Source organism: Haliotis asinina, chromosome 7 (genome assembly GCF_037392515.1).
Source record: "Haliotis asinina isolate JCU_RB_2024 chromosome 7, JCU_Hal_asi_v2, whole genome shotgun sequence".
NCBI classification, from domain to species: Eukaryota; Metazoa; Mollusca; class Gastropoda; order Lepetellida; family Haliotidae; genus Haliotis; species Haliotis asinina.
The window spans coordinates 64,722,241-64,740,736 of NC_090286.1; the positions used below are offsets into that span (position 1 = coordinate 64,722,241).

Below are 18,496 nucleotides of genomic sequence, written 5' to 3' on the forward strand. Positions count from 1 at the left end.
GGAAGGCCGCGGTGTATCATTTATTCTTTCATTCATTCACGTATGTACTTCAAATCTTTTTCATTATTTCTTTCATTCATTCACATACCTCTTGCTCTTAATTCTTACTATAATTCATTCATTTATTTATTGTAAAATTCCGACAAATACAATAAACTGGCTGAAGTTCTGTTAAACACAACTGAAGTTGCGTTGGAGCATGAGGCACACGTTAATTAGTGCAAATGGTAAAGAAAGCAAGCGAGTGACCTATCCCTGTTGTAGAGTATCCCTGCTCAAAGTAACCATGCCATTACGGTGTATACTTTTCTCCAGTATGACGAACATGCCAAAGAAAAAGTGTGCAACTACCACATTCATTGTTTCTTTCAACACACGTTTGTTTTCCCATTGAACAGCTATTGCCTGATTCCTTGAGTGCCAGCAAGGCTCACCCAAAGAACCAGGCTGCTAACCTGTTCATATGAAGGTCTCTTTGGTAAGAACAGTTTCATAAGTATGTCCATAAGCAAGCAAACTTCATATACATTCAACTTTCTCAGAAACCATAGTTTAGTCTCTCATTTCATGCACCTTGGATCAAGCCCATAGTCCTGCAAAAACAATTTAATTTGAGACACTCATTTTCAAAACAATGAACTGTTTGTACAACTGACCAAGGAAAATTTCAATTTTCTTTCACCAAAAGTTTGAGTAAAAACGTCTCACCAATGAGAAACAGATTGATCAGCAAACTGTTCCCCAATATCCCCTGCGCCACTTCACTGCAGGAATAACCACAAGACAGGCCTGGCTATAAATAGTTTATTCAATCACCATCACAGTAACCGATATGAAAGAAAAAAAAAAACAAAAAAAAAAACATCTGGCCATGGTGACAGTAGCAGGTGTCCCCTTTGTTTGTATACCCCTGATTCAGACTAGACCTGAAAACCTGGGACTAGTTATAACATTTAACAGTTCCTCGTCACACTGAGTACTACCATGTAGGACTACAGTCTGAAAATCACTCACATTGGATATATAGTCATAATATGCCTACCATCTGCAACAATGTTTTCTGTAAATTTGTTTGTATGGTGAATAAATGAATTGAACAAACAGGTAACAAAATTGCACAAAAAAGTCAACAATATTTTGATGTCATTTTCATATACAAAGTAAACCTGCGTAATTAATTGATAACTGCATACACTAAACCCTTGTAACAATTGACAAAAACATTTAGTATCAATTGAGAACTGAACAAATTTACAGAAAACAATTTTAAAAAGTGTTTCATCGATGCCCTGGTAATGTGGTTTTGTATACTCCAATGTAAACCAGTTACAAAAATCAAATTTCATTTGGGCCACAATCAGCATACAAGCATTTCACAATTGGCCCCTGATCTGCACCTAATCATTGGGGTAGCGACAGAGAAAGATGAAACAAAGCAGCTATTTTAACTGAAAGCAAATGTGGGAAATAGAACCAAATAAAAGATACTGAATCTAAGTGCCAAATCACCTAATCTTGACTAAATAGGAATGAAGCTAACAATCCGCTGACTATGCCAAGCAAAACGTCTCAGTTGAGAGGGTCAAGGTCACAGATGAGTTCAGGTCGTGGCGACCCAAACACTTCCTCCACCTGATCATGTGTTTCAAAGAGGTCATGGCCTGCCTTCATGAAGGGAATCACCTTGGAGATAGACTGATCCATCTTCTTGGTCTGTTTAGAGTAGGTCTGAGCCCTGAAATCCAAAATCAAGCTTATGATGAAGAAGACGACTGTAACACTTTTTGCAAATGCGCTTTTAGAAGCTAAGCTACTGGTATACACAGAATTGAGCTTGAGGATGAGATGTTAGCAAAGTGCATCCTTACAATTGGATCAGTTAAATATGATTCTTTACAAGTCTACAAAACCTGCAGGATTCATTTACTCCAAAACATGTGACAAAATAATATTCCTGCCCCAATACAGCCTGGCATATCCCTGTTAATGGAACAGGCAGGAACTGCAGCTCACACATATGAACAGACCAAGGATGATGATTTCCATAAACAATATGGACTAGGACATATTTACGTACAAATGTATTTCCATTCAAAAAACAATCAAAACTTTTCTGAATATGGTTTCAAGAACTTCATCAGAATAAATAGAAAATTACAATTTTTCCAATTCATTCCAGGTGATGTTTTTGCCACTCCCAATCTAACATATAACTTATTAAATGGTTGGTTGGTTCTTCTTGAACTCCATGCTCAGCAATATCCTATCAAGTCAGGACCAGACAATCCTGGGAGCCACAGCATGAGCACTGATCTGCACAACTGGGATACGATCATGTGGCAACCAAGTCAGCGAGTCTAAATCACTCAATACCATTAGTCGTTCTAGTTGTATGCTGCAGATCACTTCTAACCTGGATCTTCAGGGGTCTCTTACTGAATGGGGTTTTGTATGATATACTGCTGTGCTAGTGGGGTTATGTATGATATACTGCTGTGCTACAGTGGGGTTATGAAACATGTGAACATCTCCTTTTGGAAATTCTCCTCACCAGACTACATCATGACAGAGATAGAAGATCCTCGGCCTGGGCATCCCGTTGAAGGTGGAGGAAGCACAGATAGTGTAGGCCCCCATATCCTCAAAGTAGATCCACTCCCCTATCTGCATTTCAGGCAGTCGAGACTCTTCTGTGATGCAGTCGAGGCCATCACAGGTTGGTCCCCACACACTTGACACAAAGGTCATATCGCTGCCATCCTGAACAAATAGAGGAACAATGGCTTTTCACACTTTTGTTGTTTCTTAAATTCTGTTCGTTCACCACATCATTAAAACATGTATGGAAACCTCATGAAAGGCCAAAACAACAGTATCACATGAAAACCACCAAATAATGACTTCATTGCTATTTTTTAAGACATGAAAAACAAAGTGGTACAGTCAGAATAAAAAAAAAAAAACATGTAAGAAAGTGAAACAAGCCTGAAGTAGTATAGGGAATGACAGTTCTGGACCACTTTCAAGAAAAGTCTCTACAAAGCCTTATTTACTAAATAAGGCTTTGGTTGGGCCCTTAGCTCTTGCTACTATTACCCCTACTACAAAAAAGTTGGCGTGCCTACTTGCTACTATTACCGTGTGTTGGTAGGAGGTAACACTGTGCCGTACGGTACGATCAATAATTCTTCTCTTACAAACCCCCTACCCGGCCCATCCCTCAAGTAGTACAAGTTAGGTTCGTCGGCTTTCATATCCACTTTATCTATGTTGTAAGTTTTGACTGACCATATAGGATCGGTGGCCCGCTTACGGCTATCACCCTCGTGTTCCCCAGGCTGGTATAGATACCTCACTAGGGCCCTATCTGGTATCTGTTTCTCCTTCCCACGCAATGGAGCGGCCGACTCTGCAACTATTGATTTTAGTTTGATAGCGTCTGCCGGTTTCTTACCGGTGAGACGGGTGACTTCATGGTTGATTGCCGACACCACCTTGGGTAACCTCGTGACCCATTCAGTCGATCGTTTTCCAGGGGTGGCCATCTCCCTAGCATACTGATAGCCGAACAAGCGCTCAGCCAAAGTCCTATTAAATCTCTCAACTATGGCTTGGCTGCGATGGGCTCCGGCCGTACCACGCCTGACCTTTGTATCGTGTTTGGCTAGCAGTTGTGACACGGCACCCATAAACTCCCGTCCGGGGTCAACTTGCAGCTCTGTTGGCCACGTCAGAGGGCTGCGTTTGTATATGCATTCGAATCCTCTGGCTACCTGGGCCGAATCTTTCGTGGTCAAGGGTTCGGCTTCCTTGTAACGACTGGCTACGTCCACTACGGTTAAGGCATACTTGTACCTCTTGTCGTGGGGTAGGAACAGTAGGTCTGCCTGGTGAACGCTATTAGGTATGTTAATACCGAACCTCCTTCTAGGCACGTAGCGTGGTGCCGGCAAATAGATCTGCCACAGGGCTTGTTTTTCAAGCCACGCTTTGGCTTCCTCCGGGGGTACTCGCGCTATTTTAGCTAGCTTATCTACTGCGCTAGCTCCTTTCCAGTACCCACGTGGGCTGTAGTAAATAGCCTCAAATTTTTTCATGTCCATACGCGTATGTGTTTATCCCATCAATAGCTATCCAACGTTTCGTGTCCATAGGCGACAGGGACGTCTTGTTTATAGTCAGTCCGTATATCTTATGTCCATCACTTCTAAGTGTGTTCATTTTATGCCTAAAGGTACGGGTCTTGAACAGGGCTTCCTTGAATCTGGCGTGTTTGATGTGTTGTTTCACCACATACTTCTTAACCCCCTTAGCCTTCCGGATCTCACTATTGTCGGCTTTCAGTATGGAGTACATCTTAGGTCTCAAACCTATGTACTCGGCTATGGGCGTGCCAGCACACTCGTCCTTCATCTTACCTAGGACCTTTTTATTTACCGTACTGTGTATGGCATGGGTCTTAGGGTAGTCGCTGGTGTCGTATAAATCGAGGTGTTTTTTCATGTCCTCGTACACGTCCTCGGTTCGAATCTCCATCAGCAGGGAATCTGTGTCAGTGTACAGCACTTCACACCTGTCACCGTACTGTTTCTTGAGCTCGTTGTAGTAAAAGTCGTACATCAGGTGTTTGGATAAATCGAGGATGCTCATCCCCACGTAAACAGGCCGGTTGAATTTTATATGGCTTTTCTTCATGTGTAGGGCAACCAGGTCGTCTGTGAATATCTTACTACGGTTGAATGCCGGATTGGCTATTAATCTCCTGAGCTTGTCTTCCTCACTCGACCGAACCAGCTTCACGGTCACGCGTTTCCTCAGGTTCTCCATAGTCTTACCAATCACCGAGTTGTTCATGAGCTTGTAGAGATTTTTCTCAAAATCACTGGTGGCTTTTTTTCGTAGGTCTGTGTTCATTCTGATGTAGGGCTCCATCCATGGGCTCTGGTCGAACATGAGCACCCTGTGTATTTTGGTCAGCCTCATACCCAACGACAGGTACAGCTGTAGGTTGCGATAGTGAACGATGTACTTGGTCTTATTCATTAAGTTAGGCACGAGTTTTTCAACGTCTGTCACACGCCCACCTAACAAGTTATGTTGGTACTCAGACATCCAGTCTGGGTTAACCCTCATACGTTCGGGGGCCAGGGGGTAGCTGTTGTGTGATGTGTGTAATTCCTTGGTATACTCTAAGTCAACCTCGAGGATATACCCTTTGTTCGAATCTGGTGCAACCCCCATAACATCAACGTGGGGTACCCATTCGAATCCCCCTGTAGGTAGATACTGGCTCATGGCCCAGCCGTACAGGTTGTTTGCGTCGAGGTAGAGAATGTGATTGGTTGGCTTGTTAGGATCGTAACCTTTCACGTATTGATTATTTGCTTTCGCGTATCGTTTGGATGCCATGGAAATCCCACCTCGCAAGCCTTTCTCAATGAATAGGTGCATGTCGTAATCTGTGAGCAATTCCAAATTAACTCCGGTCTTTTTAAGCAAGGCGTCCCACGACAGACCTGGGCTGGTGTAATACCATGCGGGGTCGAGTTTATACTGCTTGAAACACGTCCGCCTAAACGTCTCAAACACGTCGGCTAACAGCAGTACATCTGTCCTCAAGTACAGGTCGTGATAATCACCCAGGTTCTTACAACCCAGTTTATTCCATACGTTAGTCGCGTGCGAGTAATCATCTCGTGAGACGGACGCCTCATTCAGCTTGCTATAAAAGCAGTCAATAGGGGGTAGTCTGGTCTCGGTGAACTTGGCCCAACTATCCATGTACTCATAGGGGTACACACCCTTCCTCATAAGCAGGGGTCTAGTCTCGGCGTCTGTGTATCGATCGGTGATAGGGAAGGTATTGTTGGCCTTGACCAGACTGTCGAGTGACGACAGGAGGAACTGAAACGAGTCAATGAACCTAAGTCCGTTTAAGCTGAAGGAGATGTATCTCTCCATGTTGTTGGGGATGCACGTTATATTACCATCGATTTTCGCGATGGCCTGCATGATCAAGTGTGAGTCGTACCCTCTCAAGTTGTGAAAGACAACGGGGATGTTTATTGTCTTAGGGTTGATTTTAAGCTTGAGGTTGCACGCGCTGTGAGCGGCGCCTCTATACTTACCAGTTATGTGACAGTGATCTCTCACCGAATCACCGTTAAGTGGTGAGTCACACACGTGACAGTTAGTGCTACTAGCGTGAGCTAGCTTGTCGTCTTGGGTCAAGACGCATGGGAGCGATTCTATACAATGCATTCCTAATAATTTTTTCTTCCTCCTGCAAACACTTTAGAAACCTTTCAGCCGCGTCAGGGCCCCTATACACTACCGGAGCTTTCGTTTCCCCCGTCACAACGGACGACAATGTATCCAAACGAACAGGCTTTATGCTCTTGTGTCTTGTGGGTAAAGGGAGCCTCGCCGGCGGCACCACTGGTGGAATCCCCACCCACAACCAAGGCTTCGAAGTCGGCGTATATAATATAAGGCACAGACATTTGGTTCTTGTGGTTACTGAATTTTAGGATTTTGTTATCTTCCTTAGGCATGTCGACTCGTATAGCCGTCTTCCCCACACCTTGACAATCATCCCGGTGGGATTCTAATAAATCAGCTCGACTGAAACCGTGTAGGCATCGTACACAAAAGTGTTTTTCCCCATCGTGTTTCGACTGGTCGTGCAACAACCGGCTGAGATGTTTTATCCACGTGTAGTGATACTTTTCACCTCGTTGGATCATGAATATATTGATAACTTGGCGATCCTTCACCGGGCTTACCCTGTGTACTATTGTTGTGTTACCTTCGTGCCCAAAGACATTTATAGCCAGATTATTCTGTTTTTCTACTTTAGTGATCTGGGATATGGGGGTGGGTTCATCTATACCATCCCAGTTGAGCCCATCGTCTTGGGGATAGCTAGAAAGCCTATCTGAATGAGTGCCAGCTGGAAATAAGGCTGACCTGATAGCTAACCTCAGGCAATCGTTTCCTCTATTCTTAACGTTTACTATGGCATATTTGTTCCTATAGTAGGGAGGCAAGGCTAGGTATGACCCGCCTCTGAACGGCACGTAGTTAGCTATGTCTAGATAGACATTATCGATTTTATCTACAGCCCACCCGGACCCCAAGTGTGTGTAGCGTTCTAGGTATTCTCGTATCTGCTGAAAACTGGTATCGATTGATGCGTCAATGGTCTCTGTATGTGTGGCGACCTCTTGTTGACCTCGGAAGTAAGGCTGAACATACTCAGTGGTACTCCCAACCTGCTTATCGAGCGACATTTTCACTGTGATCTGAAACTTGATACTTCCTAGGTTATTTAGTTCCTGGTTGACCTTATCAGCTATCAGAGGCTTGATATCTGTAATGTCTATGTTTCTATCAACGTGCATGCGCCAACCTCTCAAATAGTTGCCTACAGCGCGCTCAGTGCGCACGAACTGTAGGTCAATAGCTCTATTCTGTCGTAATAATTCTACAAGCTGTGGTTTTCTCATACGGGAATACCCGCCTAAACCCAAATCGTGTGCCTCGGCTTTCAGTTGTTTTACAGTGGGAGGTTTTGCTACGGGGGCATGTGATAACAATGCGGTTAACCCGGCTCTCCCCAGGTTTGAATAACCCGTGTATCCAAGCTGTTTTGCTTGAGCTTTTAATTGTGTTACCGTAGGAGGGGCTTCTAAACGTAGTAATCTCAACAATGCTGACTTCCGCATTCGAGAATACCCGATCACACCTCTCTGTTTTGCGACCCGCTTCAGCTCGCGTACAGTAGCCATAGTGTTTACACCTAAGAGAACCAATGTCTAATTGGTTCACAGTAACATTTAATTGGAGTCTATCTTGAGCAGTCGCCTACGTTCTTTTATGTAGCCTTTTTTATTCTCGTAGATGAGTTGATGTCTGACTACGTTCGCTCCGTGAGCTTTACATAGACAGTAGTGCCCTTTAACCCCGATACCACACACAGAACACGTGTAGTTAGGACTTCCCATATGGAAACAACAGAACCCCTGATTCCTGCATTTCCTACCACAGGCGTCGGTCTTCCCCATAAGTATGTATTCGCATCGGTATGGAGCGGGTCTCATGTTTACTTATATAGGTATTTTAATTTAATTGCTTCGCAACCAACGCAGTAGCTGCTATACCCAACACTATGAAGCCCAGTTCACGATTCATTTGCCCCTTGGATGGTGTGTAGTACTGAGCGAGTGTGGGTTTATTGAGCGGTTCCAATTGTTTACCAGTTAGTAGGTAGTATTCTTTCATTGCTTCATCGACATCGTTGAATGTTTGAACGGCATGGTTTTCACGCGTGAGTTGTTCGTTAATAAAATCGATCCTCTGGAGGCGTTTTTTTATCGTACTCGGCCTGTGCCCTTTGTAATTTCTCAGTAGCGAGATCGTGCCGCTTCCTTTCTTCCTGTATTTCAGCCGCGTGATCATCTCGTAGTTTCGAGAAGAGGAAATTACTCCCGGAAAATGCCAGGGCATTCACTAACGCCCCACCGACCATCATAGCTATCGTGGCCATCCTATATTTATTTCATTATATTATCAGGTATTATTCCTTGTTTTACTAGGATGTCTTTTGTGGCCATCGCCATACCAAGGTTCATTATGAGCATACCCATATCCTGCAGGTTGAAATCTAGCTTGATAGTTGGTTGTTTAAGCACCATTTTAGTCAACCGAGCGTACCCTACGGCTAGACTGGCGACCACTGTGGCGTGGTATGCGTCGTTGACGAACGTTTTCCCCTCAGACATTATGTATATGATATAAAATATTAAAATTATAACATGATATGCGGGTCTACCGTGGGGGTGGGGGGCTCACTGTTGGGTGGTGGCTCACTGTGGGAGGGTACCCCCACGTATAACCACGAGATAGCCAAGGCAGCAGTTACACCTACAGCCAACAACAGTCGGGTTGGGTTGGCCACTTTATGTTGGTTACACCACCGTTTTTTACCGGCAGCTACTCTCTTAGGATTCTTCTGTCTGGTTACTGTTGGGGGTACCTCCACTGAAGGGGTCACTTCCCTCACTGGTTCCTGTGAAGGGGTCTCCTCCACTGTTGGGGGTGTGGGGGGTACCACCACTGGGGTTTCCCTCACCTCGGGAGGGGTCTCCCTCAGTACCTCCACTGGTTCCTGTGCAGCATCCATCTATACTATTATTATTATTCTTTCTCTCAAATTGACAATGCTTTGCCGTGATAATCGCCGCCGTCACTGGAGCCAACATACCATATTTGTGGTACAGCTCGCAGCTGAGCTCACGGCGTGTTCGATAAAAGGGTCTTTCTCGAGGTCTTCCCACAGGTAAAGTCAGCGCTCTGGTGGAATGGGAAGGAAGTATGACACAATACCGGTGTATATCTGGGTCATAGCCGATCCTATTGTCTTTGTCATTTCTGCTCCGAGCCGGAACTCGTATCTAGCGTACAGCTTATCGATTTCTTCGGCTGACATTTTGTGAATTTTATCCGGAGTGTAGTCTCCAAAGTAATGTTTGGCTTTGCCACCAACAGCCAACGCCACCAGTTTCTCTCGCTTGTCATCAGTGGGGCCTGCCGGCGGCGTGGGGGAGACCCCCAACTGTTCGAGCAATTCCTCACACTCCATCTTATAATATAACAAGTAAGATTTAGTTTTAACTATATAATACCCGATGCAGGCAAAACACAGAGAAATGAAGGTTAAGTTGCACACGACAAACACTTCAAATATCATAGCTATATGCTTAGCTTTGCTTAGCTTTGCTTAGCTTTAGCATACTATATATGCTACTGGTTGGTCGGTTTTTAGCACGAGCTTAGCGTGTTTAGTTTCAGTGAGCTGTTTCTTCACCCGTTCCCGTTCTAATTTGCTCATCACATCGTTCTCTCTCAAACACTCCTCGAACGAATCCCTGTCCTTGCAGTGAAATAAGGCCACCCATCGCGTCTGCTCCCTGAGGTCTTTCAACACCGAGTTGAACTTCTGCGTTAGCACCCAGACGCTGTGATTTGCATGCCGGCCGGAGAAGGCCAGGTACGATGGCATGTCTCTCTTTTTTGTTATCTCGCGATTAGCGCTGCAGTCGTCCAGTATGAACAGCGTCGGTTCCCCTTTAAATTTCTCGTGAAGAGCTTTCAACCAGTCCTGCAGGCGTGTTCCAGGGTCGATTTTGTGTACGTCCGGGTCCGTCATCACCCAAGGTCGCGCGTACGTTTTATTCATGCTCAGAGTAGGGCACATGATAACGATGTTATCGAACACATCCTTGTAGTAACCCTCCAACATATCCAACATGAAAACGGTCTTCCCACAGCCAGTCTGCCCGCACACTATGGCGCAGTGTGGGTCAGTGGGTAGTTGTGGGTACCCCAGGGGGGTGTGGGGGTCTCCCCCACTAGTAGATGGCTTGCACGAATCTCCTATTATCTATATTAAGTTGCGCGTCCATAATAACGTACAGATATAATTTCAACTTACCAGCGGGTTGAGCCTTCTTAGTAATCTGGATGGTTATCCCTTCGCTGCCGTTATCTATACGGCGCCCACTACCGTGCAGTTTATCATCATCCGTGGATCGCATGTCCAACCATAGGGCGTACTTGGTGGTCAGGTATTCACCGATCTGCACGGAGCCGAGGTCCAGGTCCTTTGTTATGTAATTCCCCACTGGTAGCTTTTTTATCTCATCCCACTGCTGGTGTGGTCTCATACCATGGCTGAACAGCTGGTTTGGCACGCCCTCGATGGTCACTTCCACCTTTTCAATCTCGGGGTTGAAAAACTTCTCGCTGTTCCTCTGGAATGGCTCGTAATCCTCCACGGGGACGACCAGGATACCTTTCATCGATCGCGCCGGCACGTTCAGGTTGATATTCCACACAGTGTCGCTCTTATCTCGCACGATTGATCTATGCCTCAGTACGCGATCGTACAGGATAGCCATCTTCCCAGAGTACTGGCTTCGAACCTGCCTGGCCAGCTCCGGGCTAGTGACCATGTCGAACTCCAGAGAGATGTTGTCTATGGCATAACTGGCCTCATCACCGTTCGACGTAACCACTACTTTGCTATAGTCGTTAAACGTGAGCTCGTATTCGAGCCTATCACCCAGCGCGGCCTGGTAAAACGGCGCGTGTCCCGTGAGCAACTCAAAGTCGAGCGGCACGCAGAATCGATTCCCGTATGCTCGAGCGATGGCCTTTTCACCGTCCGATAGCTTGTCTAGCTGGTCTGGCGTGAAGACATACCCTATGCGCGCCCGGGTTGATTTGCTGATACCCTGGTACACATCACTGACTCGTTCTCCCTCGCTTTTCCAGAGATCCCTGTAGCAGTGAAACACGTCGCTGTCGTCGATGCTCAGCACCTCGTTACCGCTGATCTTGACGGTCGTTTTCTTGATGATAGCTCGACCCACGTTCCGCACTAGCGCGCGTTTGTCGTTGTCGGAGGTCAACGTGATATTGAACGCCAGTCGAACAGTGCCTGGTACAATGAGGTCATTCTCACCAAGGTTTGGAAATCTAACCAGCAGAGTTTGATTCTGGTCTATCTTGCTGGGATTGTTGGTGATGGTCACCGACTGACGCACGGCTCTGGCTCCTAATGGCTCTCTCAATCTTCTGAAAGGATCTAATTTTCTGCCGTACATTATTATATATAAACGAAATATATTTTTAATACTAAATAATGGATGAAGACATACCTATGAGGGAGATGTGGGATGATACTATGGATGATACAGGGGCCGATCAGGAGACCTCATTCAGTAATCCGGCTGTCGAGCAGGAGATGTCATTCTCACCAAGGACCACACTCGTGAAGGACACCGTCGACTCTTATTACAAAGCAGTTGAAAAAAGAGACAAAATCAAACCGTTGTGGCGAGACTATACCAAGTTTACCGTTGATGACCAGGGCAAGCTGCGTTTTTTATATAATAACCAGGAGATCGATCTCATGCATCAAAAAACGAGTAAACCGCTTGCTTTATCAACACTGAGCGGTCGACATGGACCTGGTTTTGTGAACTAGGTTTCACAGAGTACGGTGGCACGCGACCTAAGATTCCCCCGAAGGTCAATCAAGATCTGGAAGTCATCAGGGACGCCACATCGGTTCAAAACATGACTTATAATATTGAAAAGGTGTTGGCCGACTACGAGAACAAGCCCTTCCCGGGCCTCGAAATTACCTTTCGGGAACTGAAGGGGTTGGACCTGTTGATGCAAACCATTCGTGGCCAGCTCTGGAAAAGCACGGCCAAAGTGAGTGAGATAGACGACCACATCGCCCGTGAAAAGGAAAAACTCGGTGAAACTGAGGACGAGTCTATGAAAGCCACCATCGAGGAACGAATACGTAATTTGGAAGATGAAAGGCAGGTCTGGTTGGAGACAGCGTCCGGCTACAAAGAAAAGCTTCGATCCCAGGTCAACCGTGTGCGGGAAACCATCAATCAAGTCCTCTACCGAGACACCACGTTAGCAGACAGGATTCGGATATTGTTCCGGGAGCAAGGGATCACCATCGCCAGCATTCTGACTGCATTTGGTTTCATCATATCAACCCTGGTGGTGTCACTGACAGGGGGTACTGTGGTGCCTGCCGGCGGCGGAACTCCAAGTGGCGGTGGGGGTGTTAAAGACTGGATAAAAAAACTCGGGGAAGGCCTAGCTAAACTGGCTGGTAAAGCCGCCGAAGCCCTTCCCGGCATCCTGGGTAGCATCGTCTCGTGGTTGTTGAGCGCTCTGTCTAAAACTGCCATGTGGCTCAGTCAAAACCTGTGGGCAGCCATCGTCGCCGTGGCGGGTCTGGTGTACGTAGCGGCTAAAAAATCTTTAACCAAATAAGTCCCAAAGCTACCCCACCAACCATCAGGGCAGTTTTACTATCAATATGCTGCTGATAGGGGGGTGTGGGGGGTACCCCCACATGAATATGGGGGGCCACCTCCTGTGGTGTTGGTTGAACTTTAGACTCCGGGGGTGGCGCCACTATACCCGTTTCACGTGGTGGGATGTGTGGGATATAGGTGGTGTTAATATCGGGGTTGATACCCAACTTTTGATCCTTCGTGGCTATGACTATTTTGTTGTTATAACCCACCACTTTTTTTACTCTCAGTTGCATATCACTCGGAGCCATGTACAACCCCACGCCGAACACGTAATTGACTTTCGATCTGGCGTATTCTAACACGTTTTGGTAGCGTTCGATGGCCCGCGGGAGATCAACTGGAGAATTGATAGCATCCTCAACGTTGGAAACGAACTGTTTCTGAGCGTCGTAAGCAGTTCCCTTACCGAGGATGTTGGAACGCGTCATAGACTGCGCACCCAACAGCGCCCACACGTACGTTCGAATCGAGTCGTTCAACCTGACTACCCCGGCACGAGTGAATCCTTTCGACGTGTCCAGCATGAACATTTTCCACCCGTCTGCGGTTGACTGCTCCACTTTCTGGACTGTGAAAGCAACACCACCTTTAAAGTTCATACGATCATCCCTCCATTCATTACTTGACAAAGCAAAGTCCTGGCGTAGTATATCTCGTTTCAGTAAATCATCACTGACTTCTTTCACTGATCGCGCGCCATCATAAGGTATACCCAACCCGTGGTTCGGCCCCGGCAAACGCCAATCCGTCTTCGGGTTTATTTCGAATTCATTGCAAATACGTTCGTAGGCCCGTCTATCGTACGGGTTGTTTGTTGCATCCCACGCTTTGTCCTGTGGGAGGGGGGGCGCTGATCTCTTTAAGGATACGTCTGACCTGGTAGTACACGTGGAACTTGAACACAGACTGACTCAGCGGTCCACACCGAGTGTCGGCCAATGTCACACCACACCCCGTTGTAGCGCACCACACGGCAAAGTTGAATTGATTCTGCCAGAACTGCATAGGGTTGTTGAACCAAGCATGGACTGCCTTGATGTTAGTCACCGAAAGCTTATACTTATCGAACACATCTAAAAGCTGGGCATTGAAATACAACTCAGGAGCAACCACGATCTTCATGGGGGAGAAATCTACGTCCAGTTTAGGGTAAAACACACCAGGGGAATACATTTTAAAACTATTATATAATGAGCATATATACTCTAACATGTACATAACACTTCCAGGAATAACGAGCGGTGAGGCCGTTCAGCTGACGCACGCGATCGATAACACGTCAGGTCAACTCGAAGTCGCACTCTGCGATATCACCTACCTACCGCAATGGACTAACATCAACGCCAGCAACAATAAGCTGTTCGTCAGTGGAACTCGCAGCCAGATAACTGATGGCTACTACAGCATGTGCTCTCTAAACGACGAGGTCTTCAAACCCCTGGGAGCCGAACTCAAGATGAACGACTCAAACGGTACAGTGGTGTTAATCAACAATGGAAGAAACCCCTTGAGACTCGGCCGACCATTAGCGAGGATACTCGGTATACCTCCTGACGAGATAAAACCAACAACAACCATCACAGGCACGAAGTTACCCGACCTAGTACCGTACCGAGAGCTGTACATTCATCTCGATCAGGTGAGCACAACGTATAACATTCAAGGAGGTCACCCTTCCACTATACTGAGAGCAGTGCCGGTGAAAACTGAGAAATACAACGACGGTAGAACCGAGTCGTTTTCACCACGGCAGTATAAGAGATTAACCCAGGGCAACATACCTGAGCTGACAATATCGGTGTTAGATATAAATCATAATCCTGTAAATATAGGATACCTCAGCTTAACGCTTCATGTAAAATGACCAGCGCACAAGGGCCCGGAGTTAAAAAGTGCGTCAATATCGGGATCTCCGACCTCGGAGACACGCGCGGTTTCGACGCTCCCGGAGTAGATGGTACATCGTACGCCTTTCAACTGAAAAACAACATTTACAAACGCGTTGAAGTCCCCTCCGGTGGAGCCCTAAGTGATATAATAGATACCACAAGAGCAAAAGTCAACACTAAGTACGCCCTTGTCAACACCGGTGATAATAACTGGATAATATACCCATCGTTCGGGGGTAAACTGTTCGACTTAGACGATGTTGAGAGCACTACCGTCGTCCAAAACAAACCATATATGCTCGTCTTCACCGAAGATGACAAGTGGGTGTTGTTACCCGATAACGACGACTGGTTTCTCAATATTAGACTCGTCTCTCCCTACGTGTTCACGGATAACAAAGACAACCACCTAAACAAAGTCGTAAACAATGGAACCCTGCTCGTGGCTTACGTCCCAATTCAGAGACGTAGCATAGTCGTCAGCCCACTCGACACTATGGCAGCCCACATGCTATCGAGTAAACTGACCATACAAAACGTGAAATTGCAGTTGGTGTCTGAATTCGAAGGCGTGGTCACTATATTAGAGAGTCTACCGGCAAACTCAACACTGATCATCAAAGTCTACCTAGGGGAACCATCGGGGAATGATGTCCAGATCGTGAAGGGGATCAAACTCGGGTGGGGGAAACGACACCAGTATCAAGTTTGCAACGTTTACGTGCGGGTGGGTTCCGACTCCAACACCAGTCTGCAGGGGGTCAACGTGATCGTGGAAAACACGATATCACTGACCAATATCTTCCTGCCTGCCAACATACACTTCATGGGTATGAAGTTCACCCCTGAACTATTATCAAAAAACCAGTTGGAAATTATATCGTAATAGTACAATAATGGCCAGTCATCATCCCAACACTACGCTTAACGACCTAGGAGATACGGAGGGATTCGATCAGCCTGGTGAGGAAGACGCCTTATATATCCTGCACTTCAAAGACAACGTGTACAGACGGGTGTCGTTATCAGATTTTAAAGAGCCCAAATGGAGGATCAACTTAACACTCACCTCACCTTATATCACAATGGACGAAAATCAGTGGATCTCTAAGATTAGTAACAACGGTAGCTGGATCGGGGATTTCATCATTCCGGAGAGGGGATTCATGATATCTATTAATTCCGGAAATAGGTTAATGTCTGTAGGAAAAAATAAATTAACATTTAGCAATCGTTTGGGTGAGTGAGTGAGTTTAGTTTTACGTCGCACTTAGCAATATTCCAGCTATATGGCGATGGTCTGTAAATAATCGAGTCTGGACCAGACAATCCAGTGATCAACAACATGAGCATCAATCTGCGCAATTGGGAACCGATGACATGTGTCAACCAAGTCAGCTAGTCTGACCACCCGATCCCGTTAGTCGCCTCTTACGACAAGCATAGTCACCTTTTATGGCAAGCATGGGTTGCTGAAGGCCTATTCTACCTCGGGACCTTCACGGGTAGCAATCGTTTGAGTAATATAAATATTCTTGATATATACTCCCCTTCCACACTCATCATAGAAGTCTTCTTTTATTTAAGCACTGAAAACAACTCAAGAGTACAACAAATTGTACCCGGGGTGTCAATACACTGGTATGACGAACACATAGGTCAACATTGTCGTATTGTTATACAACGGGATACCCCGGGTCATATAAACCGCTTAATAAGTCTCAGTGGGGTTTTTATTACAACAGGAAAGTCTATTAACCTCTCACCTATTACCCTGAATAGTGGTATAGACCTTATAGACTTCAAATTCACTTATGGACTATTAACTGAAGCCCAATTAAAATATCTTTCATAACATATATTATAGGATGGGTCTGTACCCAGTCGTAGAGGAAGTAGCGAAGACGCTGGAAACCGTAGATGGGTTCCGCTTGAGGCAGTTATGTGATGTGAAACGTCAACTAGAACAAGACCGTGACACGCGGAAAGCACTATGTAAGAAGTACAATAGAGCTTTCAATATCGTGGACGGGGCTGACACTACCCTTATGGCAACCAGCATGGGACTAGGGGCTGCAGGTGTTGGGTTGTTAACCACCATCGTGGCTGCACCTATAGTGCTAGGTTTTGAAATAACAGCTGGGATAGCGGGGGTGTTAGGGTTGGCGCTTAAGTTGGTATCACGCAGACTGCATCGTAAGGCATTGAAACACAACGAGATCAGGGTTCTGGCCGAAGCAAAGCTGAACACAGTGAGTGAGCGTATTTCCATGGCACTCTCTGATAGTAAGATCTCAGAAGAGGAGTTTCGTTCAATCCTCTCTGAACTCAAAAAATATAACGGAATGAAACAAGATATTCGATCCAAGTCTCGTAAGTCTGCTATCAGCGAGGACAAGAGAAAAAAGTACATAGAACAGGGGATACAAAAAGCCCAGCAAGCCTTTATTATGAACACCAAAGATATCGTAGGCGGTTCACGTTAAACTGTTTCATCGAGGTAAACGTGACATAGGCACAGTGTTACCTCCTACCAACACACGGTAATAGTCGATATAAACATGACATAGGCACCCAACTTTTTTGTAGTAGGGGTAATAGTAGCAAGAGCTAAGGTCCCAACCAAAGCCTTATTTAGTAAATAAGGCTTTGTAGAGACTTTTCTTGAAAGTGGTCCAGAACTGTCATTCCCTATACTACTCCTGAAAATATTAGCAAGGATCACTGTTCATTTTGACTCCAAACTTGAGATGACCAACACTAAACACATTTTTATTTATATCTTTCCTTCTACTATTTGTAATTAAAGGTTAGTATTCACATGAATAGTGATTAACCTGACAGCTGGTTAAGAGAGTATTAATTAGAGATGAAATAAACAATGGAGTTACTCCCAAAATATCAAAAATGAATAAGTGTTTGCCACTAATGTGGCAATGAATTTAATATTCATAAAACAATTCATACATTACATTTTTTGGTTACATAAAAAAAGCCTGAAATGAATGGTGACTGCAAAATCACCCAATGTAGGCTGTTGATATAGTTGAAGACACTGAGCCCAATGTTTTATGAGATATCATGTTTACATAAGTTTGAAAAGTGGTCATAGTGTCAGTGTGACCTTAAAGATAAGATCCGGTAACCAAAATCAACTGGTGTCTACGTAATGTAGGCTCACCAAATCTGAAGACACTGGGTACAACAGTTCATGAAACATCACGTTAACACGCATGAGGACAGTCAATGTGTTAGGTGAGCAAGTCATAATAGGTAGCCAATGCAAATGAATAAACACCCTCACACAAAAAGATCAATGGACACAAGAACAATGCATCACCTGCAACTTAAGTCCTCGGTATACAGACAGCCTCGGTGTAACTAGCTGGAGTAAGCATGGAAAATTTCTCTAAATCATAATGTGCCTTTGAGATCTTTAGGATACTACTTTCAGGGCTCCAGAGAAGGGTGGTTTCGGCATAAGTATGGATAAAAAATATGCATGATAAGGTAGGGAAAAAAATCAGAAAAAGAATCAGATATGCACCACAGCAATGATGTATGGTCTTAGAATCATTTATGGATGTATTTATCTGAGAAAGTATTGCTTCATTGTTTATTGACCTATTTAAACAAGAGTAGCAATGTGGAGCATATATGAAATGAAACACAAGATTACCTCCACATCAT

General features: G+C 45.3%; 1 protein-coding gene across 2 annotated transcripts in view; it reads right to left on the bottom strand.

Moving 5' to 3' along the window:
- Window positions 1-790: 790 nt before the first annotated feature.
- The window catches only part of LOC137290606 (ornithine decarboxylase-like), a 39,230-nt gene continuing 21,524 nt past the window's right edge, over window positions 791-18,496 (bottom strand). For both annotated transcript variants that reach the window (XM_067821660.1, XM_067821661.1), the window contains exons 11-12: window positions 2,552-2,760; window positions 791-1,735 (exon numbers count right to left, since the gene is read on the bottom strand). In XM_067821660.1, coding sequence (XP_067677761.1) covers window positions 1,570-1,735; window positions 2,552-2,760 — 375 coding nt within the window. In that variant the 3' untranslated portion in view covers window positions 791-1,569. The remainder of the gene's footprint in view (window positions 1,736-2,551; window positions 2,761-18,496) is intronic.